Genomic DNA, 15,337 nt, shown 5'->3' with positions numbered 1-15,337 from the left:
AGGCATACTTTCTAAATCCCACGTGTGTTGACTTGACCCCTCAAGTCAGAGCAGTCTTTTGCATTATTTTGCAATACACTTGCACAATACATACTTAAGGGACTAGAACAGGCAATTCGGAAAAAATATTTGTTTGCTTTTCTTTGTGCAGAGTTGTGGTTTTCAGAAACAAGTATGAAAACGAGAGGCCTAGAGCCAAAATTCAAGCAATTCTTTTCCCTCTCCTACTTCCCTGCCAAACAAATTACAGAAAACAAGGGGGAGAGAAAGTGTGTTCACAAAGATAGTGGTGAAAGAGAGGCAGACGTGGCCTGATATCAATATCAAGTAATTGCACCGGGTTGTATAGACTGTTAAAGGTGAACTGTTGAAAATGTGCATGTAAAAGAAAAGTGTGGAGGCACATCTCTGGTATAGTGTCCTGCCTGGAGCTTGATTTAAGTGGAAAATTGTGGGGACACAACAAAAATAAAAAATAATCTGGCAGCCTTTTGTCAACCTTAAAACAGGGCTTTCCATGCCTTTATGACTGTATATGCTGTACATGCTTAATTGTATCAAGCAGTTTTTTATTATCCATAATGAAAAGTATGTAGATCTCCAGAAGCTGGACATCCCCCTTGCCCTCTAAGGTTGTCCTGTGAAGTTCTTGGCTTCATAATATCTCCCCTTCCTGTGTTCCGCCTTGCTAAGGTATGAGGCAGCCCTGGAAAGTGGGCAGAGAAGACTCTCCCTCAGCATGGGCCCTGCATAAAATTATTCTGAACAGCTGGTTTTATTCACCTTCTGGTTTTGTCCAGAGATTTGAAATGACTCTGTCCCCTCAGCAAGAGACACTGGGAGATTCACTTCAGTGACAGGCTGACACACTACCCTTGTCTTTGGGCAACATTTAATGCAGCTTCGTCAACTAAAGGGTTTTCTTTTGGATTTTGTGGAGCATTTTTTTAAATTGTTTGTTTGTTTGTTTGTTTGTTTTGGGTTTTTTTTTTTAATAACCTGGAGTACTTCACTGCTGTGAAAATGCTGATTTGTAGAGCAAACTGAAACTCCTCTATTTTGTGTATGCCTTCTATGATTGCCATTATTTACATATGTTGGAAAACTGGCACAATTATTTCTTTGGAATTATGCTAATTATGCTATCTCAAAGGACACAGAAAAAGGTATGAACCACATGTGTGTGTGTAGCAAAGGGCATGTGGTGAAAGTACGCAAAAACCTTGCCCACCTTCATAGCCCTAATAGGCATTCAGTATGGTTTTGTTTTTCTTCTAATAAGGGTTTGTGCTAAAATAATTGTTTACCCTGATTTGACTGGTATTTCTGTGTTCCAGTTGTACATGTATCAGCTGTTCCGGAGTTTAGCCTATATCCATTCCTTTGGGATCTGCCACCGGGATATTAAACCACAGAACCTCTTGCTGGACCCTGATACAGCTGTTCTAAAACTCTGTGACTTTGGAAGGTAAGCACATTTGTCCCTGAAAACTGGTGAAAAGGTCTTCCTTCAAAGTGAACCTTAATGCAACTTTGCCAAGAAATACTCTGTCCCTTAGAAGGTCTTTAATTGTAGCTTAAAAGTGGAATTATTTATATTTTATCCCCCCCCACCCCCCCAAAGTGAGTTCAAAGGAGTGGCAGGGAAGAGCTCGAAAAGGGTATTCAGAGGGAGGGAATTTAACTTCATGCCTCTTATTTTTGCAGGTATTAGAAAAATAAAATCAATACACCATGACATAGGGAAAATACTGCACCATGGAAAAACAGAACCAGTTACTGCAGTGAAATGTGTTTGGGCAAAAGAGGACAGTCGTGGTGGCATTGTAACTTAAAAAGGCTGATGTTACACTGGTCAGTCTACTTGCATGTGCAACAAGTCACTTAACATTGCAAATTACCATAGAGGCTCAAAATCAGAAGCAGCAGTTCCAATTGAAGCTCTTGGAAAATGGACCTCAATGTTATACTTTCCAAAGACACATTTATTTCCAATATCCACTCAGAATCACCTTTAGAGTCCAGCCCTCATCTTAAACTGATACAGAAATTTTGGTGATCCGCAGTGATTTCTCTCTGGGAAAGTTCAGTCTTTAGATTGTGCTGTAACTTTGTGGACTAAAATAGTTGGGGTATATGTGTGAGAAGTCACAGAAGCTGCTGTTGCTAAATTTGCTTGCCCATAGTGAGTGGGAATGTCAGATGGGGGTTATTCAAACGGTGCATCATCATGGCTGGTACCTCAGGATCTCCTTCTCAGCTCTACCTCACCAGTGTTGGAACAAAGTAGGAATCACGCTGAAGCTTAAAACTGACAATGCGTGAAAAGGGAATGCTTACTTATTTTTATCAGTGGAAATTTGTTAACTGTAGTTTTTGTATAGAAAACTGAATACTGAGACTTGAAATGGGTGGTGGAAGTTGTTCACTGAAGGCTGAGAGGAGTGTCTGGAGAGCTGAACACTGGATTTGACTGGCTTGCCACTCTGCAGTGTTTGGTGCTATTTAGGTGAATGTTATATTTTCAAAAGGGAAGTTTTGTCTTCCAGCTCCTTTTTATCTAGCCCTTGTTCATTAAGAAAGAAGTGTAATATGCTCATAGACTCATGTTCCCAAAGTAATGTGGCCTTGTGGTCCATTCTTTTCTTGCATTCTTTCAAAGAGAAGTACTGAGGCAATACTGTACATTAGATCCTTTGTGGCTGATCAGTTACAGTATAAGAGAAACCTACATGTTAAATCATGGACCATTAACGTTAATACAATGGCAAAGGCTTTTTTTTTCTTTGTCACATCATACCACACTCCCTTAAGTAGCAAAGGGGCAGAATAATGAGATGGAGATTAAAAACCAACCACACAGAAAAGCAAACCAACAAAGACCCAAACAAATAAAAATACCCCACTCAGTCCTTGTGAGTATCCAGAGCTTTTGAACCTTACCCGGTGACTGCATTTGACTGAACTGCTTTCTGTCCTCTTTTCCTCTGTAAACAACCCTTTGTATCTGGCAAAAGACAACTGGCAGCCAAAAATTTTACCCCATTTTCCACCTAGATTGTAGTCAGAATTTTCTTTGCTGTCCTGCTACAAGATTGATGCTTGATGGGTTGGACTGATTTCACAGTGAATCAAGGAGTCAGTTTGCGTCAGCTTAGAAGAACATTGTACTTGAACATTTGGGAATTGGAGTGGGTGAAGAGTGCCAAAGTTTAATGTTGGTTTGCACAGCAATATTGTAAAAGCATTCATTACTGAAATACTGTTTCCTTCCTAGTGCAAAACAGCTGGTTCGTGGAGAACCCAATGTGTCGTACATCTGCTCTCGGTACTACAGGGCACCAGAGTTGATCTTTGGAGCCACCGATTATACCTCCAGTATAGGTATGTGTGTGCATTTGGTTGAAATCTGTACCAACTGCTTCAGGTTTTTATCCTGTACTGAAGTGTAAAGGTTTGCAGAGATCTGAGATACAATCCCCAGGAGCTGAATTTGGTTGCAAATTATTAGGTACCCCTTTTAAAGAAATGCAAATGTTTTGTAGATGGCTGCTGTGCTTCCTACACCTTTTGAGATTTCATCATCAATTACACTAGTAAAGGGGCTTTTTCATGTAGAGGGGGAAAATTTGATTACAAGTGAAAAAAAAAGTCCATGTAATGTTGCCATTTAGCTTAAAAGTAGGTATGAGATCTCAAGCCAGAAAAGCATTTTAATGACTTGAAATAACTATGAAGAATGTCTGTAGAAAATTTGCCATAGCTTCTGATATGCTGTGATTTAGACATAAATCTGTAATTTATTTACTTGGCTTTTAGTAAAAAGTTTACAGGGGGAGGTAAGTATGGCCTAATGATTGACTTTAAATTCTCTTTACAACTTTAAAATATTGTGTACAGCAGTCCTTCTAATTCATCTAATTCTGCTAGCTTTTGCTGTCCTTTAGTCATTAATTTTGAATACAAAGAACTCTTTCTAAATACATGACACATAGCTGTGTTACGGAAATACTAGGGAAGCTGGAGGTTTGATGGAGATCAGGAAACAGCCAAGTTTTCCTACAGTAGAGAACTAAAAATGAACAGCAAAATGAAAAATCTTGGAAATTAACAACAGCATGTTGGCTGGTTGCTGGTAACAGCTACAGTTTCTCCGTCAAGATACTGCCTGGACTCCTTCTGGGTTCTAGTGCAAAAGAGAGTAGATTTGGCTCTCACCACAATACTGGGGAGCCTTTTACCTTGCTTATGGACTTAGGCAAGGTTTAATGTTTTCAAAAGGGTTTGGAGATCATGATCATCTCTTGGCAAAGTATGTTTATAACCAGTGTGTTTAAACTTAATATATTTAAACTAGTGTGAAACGCAGTGGCTGGCTGGCTTGTTTTAACTCTATAGTTCTTAAAAAAAGAAGAAAAATCCCTACCTCAACACCTTCCTGAAGACTTCCCTGCACTCATTAATTTTTTTTTCCCATTAGATACTATTCAGTATGTATTGTAGCACTTCTTACACGTCTTCCTGTTTGGAAAAACAGGCCCCCAGAGTAGCCTGGGGAAAGTAATGGCACAATAAAGATAAAAGAGCAGAATTTAATGTTGCCAAAAATGGTAACCCCACCCCTGCTTGTGCCCCTGGATACCCTGGCTCTCACAGTTTGCTGTTTAATTTGCTGATTCAGCATCAACTGACAAAATATTTTGGCAGGTTAACTTCAGCTGTGTGAGTGCAATCAGCATTATTGTGCAGTCCAGAGACCAGGTAAAAGCAAAGTGTTGTGAGCTTGTGAGTGAGAAGAAGGTGGCTGATCCCATTTGACATCTTTTTGCCAGCTGAGAGCTAGTAAATTGGCTGAGCTGCATTATCAGAGTGCACTGAGGCCTCTTGTTTCAGAGGATAACTGCATAAAACAAGTGTTTTATGTGTCAGCAGGAGAGACTGCTTTACAGATAAGCCTGTGAAGTGTCTGTTGCTCCAACTTGCAGACCCTTTTTCAAGTTGCGCTTTCAATTTATGTTGTTTTGCCTGCTGGTCTCTAAAATGGTTCTAATAAAAATTCCATTCTGAAGTGCAATTTTTCACTTGCCTCCAAAAATATCTTGAATTTCAGTCATTGTTCTGACTTTCTTGTGTCAAAAAACCCCACCTGTCCCTCCAAGTCCTTTCTTTGAAATTTGCACTAAATTGCTTGAAAATGAAGTTAGTACTCTGTTGATCTTTCCTTTGTTTGTCCTATCCACCTTCCACTTCTTTCTCAGCAGTCTTTGGATCTGGGAGGTGAGCAGGAATGAAACGCTTTTACAGGTTTTACAGTTTCCCAGTGTTCTGCAATATGCTAGAAATTCTAAGGGTTAATTTTGTGGTGCTGATGTTTGTACATATTCCTTAGTTCTTGCTGGGTAGGCAGCAATGGTATATAATGACAGTTCTTCCTTATTTCATGTGGGATTGTTCATCCAAACTCATCCAGCTTGTTGGAAAACAAATTAGCAAGCATAGAGAGATTTATTAAAGGAAGGGAAAGAGCATGTAATTATTAGTGCTTTATATGTAGCTCAGAGTATAGGGAACTGGGAAATGCTTCAGTATTGTAATATTGCCTCTTAAACTGACATATTGACATACTTGTTTTTTTCAGTTCTTGTTTTTCTTGTGAGTTGTTAGCATAACAACCTTTTCCCACTGCAGTCCTTATCACTATAAGAATCACTTGTGTGTGCATGGCAACAAAAAGTGAGCTTTAAATGTAAGGCAGGAATCTTTACTTCCCCTGTTAAGTATCCTCTAGTAAAACTATAGCAAAAGTAAAATCAGTGAAGAATACCAAGCCAAAAAGTGTTCTTAAGTAGAAATTTTTCTACAATATCCACAAGGCTTCTAGCTTTTTTTGAAGGTCTTTGTTGTTTATTAATGTTACTGCAGGGCTTATGATTATAATGTGCTGCAATAGGATAATTCCTGGAAGTATTTCTGAGCAAGAGGTGCTTTTTAAGACTAGGCAGTGACACTGGTGGCCCAAGACTTAACAGCACAACCAGCTGCATTGTGACGATGTTGGTTGTTAGTCATCTTGTTTACATCTTGTTTAGCATTTGGAACCAGGAGTTGCTTTAGGCTGTCTGGCTTCGTCCAGGTTGTCTTTAAACACATGAATTTGTTCTCATGACATTGTTTGCTCTTCAATGTAGCAGTTGGTTCCAGGATGTGTCTTGTCATCCTGGATGTCACAACAAACTGTAAACTGGCATTTAACTTCTAGGATATTGATTGTTTAATTAAAGTGCATGACTTCAGTTCTAACCCAAAAGGTCCCTTTAAAAAATAACTGAGCCAGGGGTGTGATGTTTGTTACATTTCTGTAAAGTACCACATTAGTGCTGCATTTAAATAAATACCATAGTAAGAGTAGCATCAAATCACATTTACTGCACATAGTGCCTCCAGCAGACCTGGGGCTCTATTTTTAAAATAATGACCTATTCGAATTTTTACATAGTCACTGTTGCAAAATAGCTTCAAATCCATACCCATAATAGCTCTGTTGTATGCCAGCCTTACAACTTTACAGGACTTTTTAGTGGTCAGGCACAAATACTCATGTCAATTGAGTGCCTGCATAGCTTGTACATGTCCTTTGTGCATCTTTGGCTATGAATTCTGTAAATGTGTGTGTGTTTGTATGTGTCCCTAAAGCTTGCTGGGAATGGTCATTGTTTACTTCCTGCAGCTGATTTGCAGGAGTTTTCTATTGTTGTTGGTTGTTTGGGGTTTCTTGAGGGGGAGAGAGGGAAGTGGGGGGCTGGTTTATTGTTTTTTTTCCCCAAACCAAACCCTTCAGCTATGGCTTGACAGTCTTTTGGCTGAGGCTTTTTCTTTGCCAATCTGTGTGCATTTTAGCATCCCAGAGTATGTTGATGGCATGGTGTTGCCTGTGCTGGTCATATGGGTGATGCTGCTGCTGAAAAACCCTGGGATGGCTGCCCACGTTCCCCAACATTGTCCTGGCACAGGCACTGGAGCAGGGGTGTGTGCAGGTGTTTCTATTGCTATGTGTTCCTTTTGTAAGGAAAGAAGCTGTGTAGCTGAGTTTTGCCTCAGTCTCGTGTTTTTTCCCCTAGGTGAGGTGGTGGGGCAGGGGAGGGCTCACCAGATCCTGGTGGTGCTTCCGCACAACGAGGGGCTGCTTGTCTCAGTGTGTTTGTTCCACTGCTGTGCTGGCAGGAGTTGGGAGTGTTCCAGAGGGAACATTTATAGCCACTGTCTGGGAAAGATTGATCTGCATGACCATTGCTGGCTTCTCTTGGGGTGTCCAAAAATAACTATCATGAAGTTGTTCATTCACTTTCCTAGAAAATGCAAGTGCAAGTGTTTCACCTCTGCAGTCTGGAGCAGAAGCTCTTCTGCAAGTATGTGTAGTAGGCTTGTCTCAGAGTTTTTTGGGTAAGAACACCACAAGGTGTGTCCCGGAACTGTTGCCAAACAGTCAGAGGGATTTGCTTCTTTCTCAGATGGCAACTTCCAGTGCTGTAAAATGAGCTGGTGTGTTAATTTACTGAACTGCTCTACCACCTATCATTGTAGTTTCATCTCTTCGTTGCAAAAGAATAGAGGTACCTGTGTTTAGCATTTGTTCCAAATACTGGGACAAACGCATCTTTTCAAGCATTTTGATGTTTCAGCTTTACTCTTTTTCCTCAATCCATGAATTCTGTTGTGGCTTGATGTGTGAACCACCAATATAGCATGCCTGCCTGTAATCCTGAATTTTGCTTTTGTTCTGACATACCAAATACTGTTTCAAAGAAGCAGCAGTGAGAAGCACTTTGGGGTCTGACATGTGGCAACTAGAAGCTGTAGCTTTTATTGCTTCCCAGGACTGCTTTTCTGACTCTTCATTTGTTTCCACAGTTTCCAGTGCAGCAACTTTGAGTCACCTCCAAGGTGGAGGAAGTCCATCAAGATGAAGGGTAGTGAGGCAGAGATAAATAGATAAGAGTAATAAAAGAAGTAGAAAGGTAAATACACCCCATAAAGTATCAGATAGATGGAAGTTCTTAATTTGTTCTAAGTTGATGAGAGAAACCTTTCTTTTCCCCCCCTTCCTCCTCCATGTCCTCCAAATAGTGAATTAGAGGAGCTAGAGTGTAATACAATGAATGGTGCTTGTGCTGTGAAGAAGAGGGCCAGCTTTTCAGCTTGGAAAGGCAGAGTTTGAGATCAGAAAAAGTTAAATTTGTGGACGGGGTATTAATTTCTAACTAAAAATTGCACATTTATAGAATTAAAGCTAAGGAGTGTGTTTTGCAGGTGGTCTTCCCCAGTGCCTCTTCCTGATTTAAAGAGAAATACTTGTTTTCTTATCTTCTGTAATGCTACAATGCATTCAAGCATTCAAAAGCAAGGTCATTATGGAGATTATAGTACTAGAAAATGTCCATCTAACAGCTCTGAAGATCAATAAAGCAGTAGAAACTTAGTTGAAGTAAAGATTTGTAGTATAAGAGGCTATATGAATTTTTGTGTGTTTAAATTGATGGAGGTAGGTTAGGTGATAATGGTATTTATCTAAGTGTTTTTTAGTCTGGGAAAGACGTGGAATTAGCTACCATTACAAATGCGTGAAAATTGCCTGAAATAAGCTTATATGAAGGTTGCTGTTGCCTGGCAGTTGTATTTATTCTCTTTTGTGTTGTTTAGACTACATTTCACTGAAGGTATGAAGAAAGTACCCTTGCCTGCTTTCTTAAAAAAATAGTTTTCAGTATTTTCTCCTAAAATTTCACGTTGTCCCAATTAGTTTGACGTAAGGACCATTTGTTGAAGTATTTTCTTTTAAGAGTCTCTCTTAGCTTGTTTATTAGCTAATTACAGCATGTGAATGAGAGTCCTAGTTTGCTTTAATTAACTTGTACATACTGAAAAGAAATATTTCTGAAAATGCTGCTTCTCCTGTGAGAGCAGTTAGTTACACCACATATTAATCTGTAGCAGTTAGCTCTGACTTTACTAACAGGGAAAGTGTCTGAGAAGGAACTGTCAAAAACTGATCTCTTCCTTTAAGTAATATGTTTTCTAAAAACAGAAATTAGTACTTGTTTACTTCAGGCTTGAGGAAAAATGTTACCATCCTGATGTAGATAAATTTTAAAATGCAAGATATAAAGGGTGTGGGGAAAAAAAGAGCAGACTATCCTGGAACCAGATTTTAGTCAATGGCATAAATTCCATCAAGTTTCAGAAGAGATGAAATTCCTTAGTTTGTTCCTTATTGTACATAGCCTATCAAGAGCTGTATAAATACCTGTGTATATTGTGTTTTTGTTTCTGTCCTTCCTTGGGAGCTGCTCGAGTTAGCCTCCACTCTCTGGAATTTGTTGAGGGTGCTTCAAGAATTTGTTCTCTTCCATGCCCAAGGAACATTGGCCAAGTCCTAATTTGGAAGTTGGTGAAATAACATGCCTGGAAAATAGATGGGGATTTTGAAATGTCTGTGTTCTACTTCACTGTGTTTTTAAAGTGCTAGCAGGTAAAATAAAGAAAAAGTAAATAGACTGTTAATAAGCCATTAAATTGCCTAGTTTGGAAGGAACTACTTGGAATTTTCAGTGCATGAGGAATTGCTACGTAGGTTTCTGATGGATCTGTTGTATGTTTGAGGGATTAAACCCAGCATAAATGCAGAAAGTATTCCTCAGCCATTGCCACCTATTTCCTCATGACCTACATACTTGCTTTTTTTCCTGTGTTCCCGTGTGATGCCCTCAGCTTTCTCATGTGCCCTCTGCTGTTTGTTTCTTGAACAAGGACTTGCACATTGTTTGACTTGTTTGCAGTTGCAGTTCGGCAGGGCTGGGGCAAGCCCAGTGCTTCCCCCAGGGACTGAGGCCTCCTCATCTTGGCAGCAGCACTGATGCTCCACGCTGTTTTTATAAATTTTTTATATTGGATTTGAGATTTCTGCCCTACAGACTTGTCTGAAATAGGCTGGTGGAGTACAAAAGCATTTGGAGAAACTAGGAAAAGAAAAACCAGCACAAACCCTAGTTCATGGAGTAGCCAGACCTGAAGGTTATTTAAAACAGTTTAAAAAAGCCACAGTCTAATCTGAAAACAGTAATGCTAACATAGTTTCAAAATCTTAAATGGAAGTTAATTGGGATTGATGACTTACTCTCCTGTCAGCTTTGTGTTTGTACATATTCTGTCAAATATTTTTACTAGGCGTATATAATCTTTTCAGTGCAAAATAAGTCTTTGAGTTGTAAATAATGTTTACAGATTTGGTGTAATTACTTGTTTTGTAAAGGACTAGACTCATTTTATTTAAAACCCTTTAAAGGTATCTTTAAATAGACTTTTAAGTTGCAGTGCTCTGACTGCTTAGTACATTTAATCTATCTCTTCAATTCTCCAGAAGAAATCTATGCTATCTGTTGAACTGTTGAGTAATTCCTCCAAACCCAACTCAATATGCATGGGAAACACAAAAAGTGATGCTTTACATCATGGTTTTGCTGTACGTGTTGGTCTAACAGCAGGAGCTATCAGAGAAAGACACCGATTAGCAGTTAGATGCAATTAAATGTTCTTTACATGATTCCTTCTTAGTTTGTTGTCTAGAAGAGAACTTAGCATCTTGGTGGCCATACTAGCTTTTATTAAATGTGACTGAAAGATGAAAAAGCATCATCTTGTATGTTTGCTTGTTGAAATTCAAGACTCAAACTTCAAATTATTTCTGGTTACTGTTTGCATTGTGAGTACTTGCTTTTTAGGATAAACCCTGATGCAGTGTTTGTACCAAGAAATTAGGTAAAAGTGCATTAATTTGATTTGGAAGTGAGTAATTTCAAAAGCCGAAATAATGACAATGCTGTTTGTCTACTGTATGTTCCAACTCAACTGTATTCTTGAGAAGAGATGGGGAAGTATTTTTGTATAGCCTTCTCACCCTCGTTTGGAAATGGGGGAAAGAAAACTGTGTTTTAATTTGCAAATTTTGTTATTCCTAAATTTCTGAAAGTTTTTTTATTTTGCAACACTCTATGGTGGTTGTGACAAGGTGATTAATAGATGGCTTGGAGGACTGTCATAGATGTTTTCCTTACTCAGACCTTCAGCTGTAAAACTGGCAGGGTTGTGTATAACCTGCTTCACAGAACCATAGAGTCATAGAATGGCTTATGTTGGAATAGACCTTAAAGATCACCTCATTCCAACCCCTTTCCATGGGCTGGAACACCTTCCACTAGACCAGGTTGCTCAGACCCCCATCCAGGCTAGCCTCGAACACTTCCAGGGATGGGATAAAGTTTAAATACATGCAGGAATAAGGATTTGTGTTATAGCATAGGTTATCTCAGGTGGAACAGGCCTTGGGAGATAAATTCTCCTAAGAGATAAGGTTAGCTCATAAAAGCAGATGAGAGTTTAAAGAAATATGTGTGTAAGGGGACTGGTTTTCCCTTTTGGGGTGTTTCTTTGTAGTAGAGGATTTACAGATCTTCTGTTGCTGATTGCTTGTTTGAGACAGGATTTTAGTGTAAGGTTTCAGGTATTCATTTAACAGTCAACTTAAAATCTCATTTAGTTGCTGTGCAATTACATGAAATTCTCACAAACACTTGACAAACAGTGTTTACTGCATTGCTTTGTTAGATTTTTCATTTTAGTTAATTATGTTCCAAAAATAAAATGCTATATTCTGTAGTACACTTAGATACATTCCTAAATTGCTTCTGTAATACTCAATTGCCTAATTATTTAAGAAGATATACCTGCAATAGATTGTGGAAAAGTTTCTTCATGTAGGAGGAATAGCACCTAAGGACTAATTGAGGCTTTTGGTATACATGCAAAAATTAGTTGAAGCCTTCTTCTGCAGATGCTGTTGACATGTGATCTATGTCTTGCAGTTCAGTTGCTCATCCAAGTTGGCAAATGGAATTGAGATAAAGATTAGATCTTGAACTAACTGGTTAGAGAGGCTCTTCCCAGATTGTTAATTATTGTGTACTTCAGTAATACTTGCAGTACTGGTTCATCTGTCAGTGCACGTATGCTTTCAATGGATGTATAAAAAACTGAGACTATTCAACACTCGGAAACAGTAAAAACATCAGCCATTGTGTTGGATGATACCATGCATAGTCATGATATATGTGATTTAAACAAACACAGGGTTTGGGCAAACTCTCAATTTACAAATGACAAGCATTCTACGGTCTTTTCCCTGCATATGTAAGTTCTAATGTCAATATATTGTGGCATTTAACATGATTTTCCAGTTCTCATTTATCTCACAGTTTGACTTCTAAGACTGCCTGAAAATGTTGTTTTATATCAGGTATCTGGTAACATTAGGATAGGAATGTTTTTTATTTTTAGCTGTGTTGGATACACCATGAAACATGGCAAAGGATAAAATAAGTAGCTTAAAATGACTGGGTTTTTTATGAATGGCTTAATATGTATATTTTACTGATACCTTTCCCTGTCCTCCACCTTTCCCTTTTTAGATGTGTGGTCAGCAGGCTGTGTATTGGCTGAACTGTTACTAGGACAACCGATCTTTCCAGGTGACAGTGGTGTGGATCAGTTGGTGGAAATAATCAAGGTATGGAATGTTAATTGTTGTTTTGACTGTATTTTTGGAAATCAGTATGAAAACATGCACTGTTACTAACTGGTGAACATACAAACATTCTGGCATGATTGTACAGGGTTTTGCATGTAAACAGTGTTTGAAAACACTTCTCATGCTATTTTGAGAACCTGATGATCTTTACTTTTTCTTCATGCAGTCATGCATAGTGATGTATTGGGGCTTTTTCCCTTATAAAGGATTGCACTTCCAGTGTACTTGGAAAAAGTACTCATATATGGAGACACTATTTATTAATGTATGATTTTCATTCTTTGAGTGTCTGTCTCCTTTTCCTTTGATGCACACAGTTAGTACTTAGCTTTGAAAACAATGTTGTTAAATTCCTTATACCAGATTCTTCACATATGTAGTTGCCTTCTCCCTTCTTGCTCTTTTAAAATGAAAGGGGGAAAAGGCACTTGTTTTTGCAGATAGAGAATCAGGACATGTAGGGCAAAGGTACCTTCCACCTGAAGAGTCTTGTTTTTCAAGGTAAAATAACTAATGTGTCAGAATATGTAACACATATCACTTAATGTCAGTCACATAAACAATCACATCTTGATTGATTTCATGTGGAAAGCTGTGAATATTCTGTGGTTCTCAAATTAGAGACAGGGAAGAATAGTTCATGAATTGTTGTCTGACTTCCCAGCACCCTTGTCTACTCTACCTCTTTCAGCTTCCGCAGTGAAGGAAACAAGATTTCCAGAGAAACTAGTATAATTTTCCTCTGAATATATACTATGCACATAATAAGATGGCATTATCACAGAGGATGTGTACACGTGCTGTTCAGCTTTATTGATTTCATCACCATGAGGGGACTGTATTAAGAGAATTTCCTTCTTGATTTTGCCACTGCCTTGATGCATAAATATTTTTGTGGCATGCATGTGAGAAGCCCCTCAAACCCCAAATCTGTGGGTGAAAAATGACAACTTCCTACTTGTCTGTGTCATTGACTAGAAGATCTGCCAGTGTCTTTGTCCCTGTCCTAAGAGAGTGTGACATGAACCAACACTGACTCGTCATTCTCCTGCCTGAAGGACATGGGCTGGTGAGGCTCAGAGTGTGCTGTGACATTTCTAGACTGTCACCCCATGTCTACCAGGTTTTGACCATGCAAATCTGGCTTCTGTTACAGTGAGTTTCTCTCTGTCCTGCTGAACATCCTCCAGTTGGCAGCTTTCCTTTGGAGACTCCATGTCTTCCACATACTTTTCCTATGACTTTCTTGATGTCTTCTTAATGCTTTTCTGCCCAGTGTATTGAAACTCAGTTTATCCAAGTTGGGTCAGTTTGCTTAGGAAACACTAATGAAAAACTAGAGTTGCTTTCAGATGTAGGGCTGGTGATGGTACAAGTGACAATATTTTTAACTTCTGAGAAATGTCTTGGAGTGGTGTGCTGCTTTTTGCTGCACTGCTTTTCTGACATGTGAAGGGGTCCACATCAGATGACCAGACCTCCTCAGGATTTTGTGTGATAAAATGGGGTGTTGGCCTTTGGACGTTTCTGAGAAGTCCTGGTTTGTTTCTTGATTAATGTCTAAAATCCTCCAAGGTTGAAAAAGACCTCTGAGGTAGAGTCCAACCTATGACCCAGCACTGCTGTGTCAACTAGACCATGGCACTAAATGACACATCCAGACTTTACTTAAACCCCTCCAGGGACAGACTTCACTACCTCCCTGGGCAGTCCATTCCACTATCTAATCACCCTTTCTGTGAAGAAATGCTTTCCATTGTCCAGCCTGAATTTTCCCTGGTGAAGCTTAAGACTATGTTCTCTGGTCCTTTCACTTGCTGTCCATGAGAAGAGCCTGACCTCTACCTGAATTTTTGTAAATAGAACTTTATATCATGGTGACTGTCCATGGCTTGATCAAAAATCTGAGTGTAGAGAGGCCTTATTAGTGAAACCATAGTGCTCTGCCCTACCACTGCTTTGATTTCACTATGTGAAAGTAAAATAATCAGGAGATTGATGGTCTCTTATTATTGACATGCTTGGCAAGCAGAAATTTGTGGTTTGGTTGAAAGTTTGCTAAAGAAGTTGTTAACATCAGTTCTGTGCTACTGAAGAAAAGATCTGTGAACCAGTAATTTCATAGCACACCTCCACTTATGCTCCAGTTGTGGCACTTACTTGTTTAGTCTTCAGTTGTATTGAAGCAGAGTACCACCTCAGTAAAATTGCTGATAGCCTTTTTACCATCTCTGGTGGTAATGTTTCTTGACTAACTCGTAGTAGTGATGATACGTAGTACTGGCAAACTGATGTTATTTCTCAAGGCAGCTGGCAGAGTACCCAGTGTAGAGAGTATTTCAGTAAATTACAAGTTGAATTATGATACTCACCCTCACAGAAACAGACTTCTAACTAATTTCTCTAAATATAGGAAGGGTGCTATTTAATAATAGTTCACATCTTGTGCTGGGTTTTTCTCATCTTCTGTTACCTATGTAGTCCACTACACATAGAAGTGAAGTGAAATAAAATGTACTGAGGCAGTATGTTTTAGGAAAGTCTGGGGGAAAAATACTGTAAATCTTACAGCAGTAATTACAAAAAAGGATGCTCACTGAAACTTGAAGAAAGTGTAATGTAAAATGTGTGCTTGAATGGGTGGGTACCATGTTCTTCTGAGAGTATTTGTTACCAATGCAGTATATATTCTGAAGGCAA

At 39.0% G+C, this 15,337-nt stretch overlaps 1 protein-coding gene across 2 annotated transcripts in view; it reads left to right on the top strand.

Moving 5' to 3' along the window:
• Positions 1 to 15,337, top strand: part of GSK3B (glycogen synthase kinase 3 beta) — a 148,556-nt gene that overhangs the window by 94,711 nt on the left and 38,508 nt on the right. For both annotated transcript variants that reach the window (XM_062515511.1, XM_062515510.1), the window contains exons 5-7: positions 1,338 to 1,468; positions 3,278 to 3,384; positions 12,519 to 12,616. In XM_062515511.1, coding sequence (XP_062371495.1) covers positions 1,338 to 1,468; positions 3,278 to 3,384; positions 12,519 to 12,616 — 336 coding nt within the window. The remainder of the gene's footprint in view (positions 1 to 1,337; positions 1,469 to 3,277; positions 3,385 to 12,518; positions 12,617 to 15,337) is intronic.

The sequence above is a fragment of the Cinclus cinclus genome, chromosome 2 (assembly GCF_963662255.1).
Source record: "Cinclus cinclus chromosome 2, bCinCin1.1, whole genome shotgun sequence".
NCBI classification, from domain to species: domain Eukaryota; kingdom Metazoa; phylum Chordata; class Aves; order Passeriformes; family Cinclidae; genus Cinclus; species Cinclus cinclus.
This window is presented reverse-complemented; position numbering and strand designations above follow the sequence as displayed.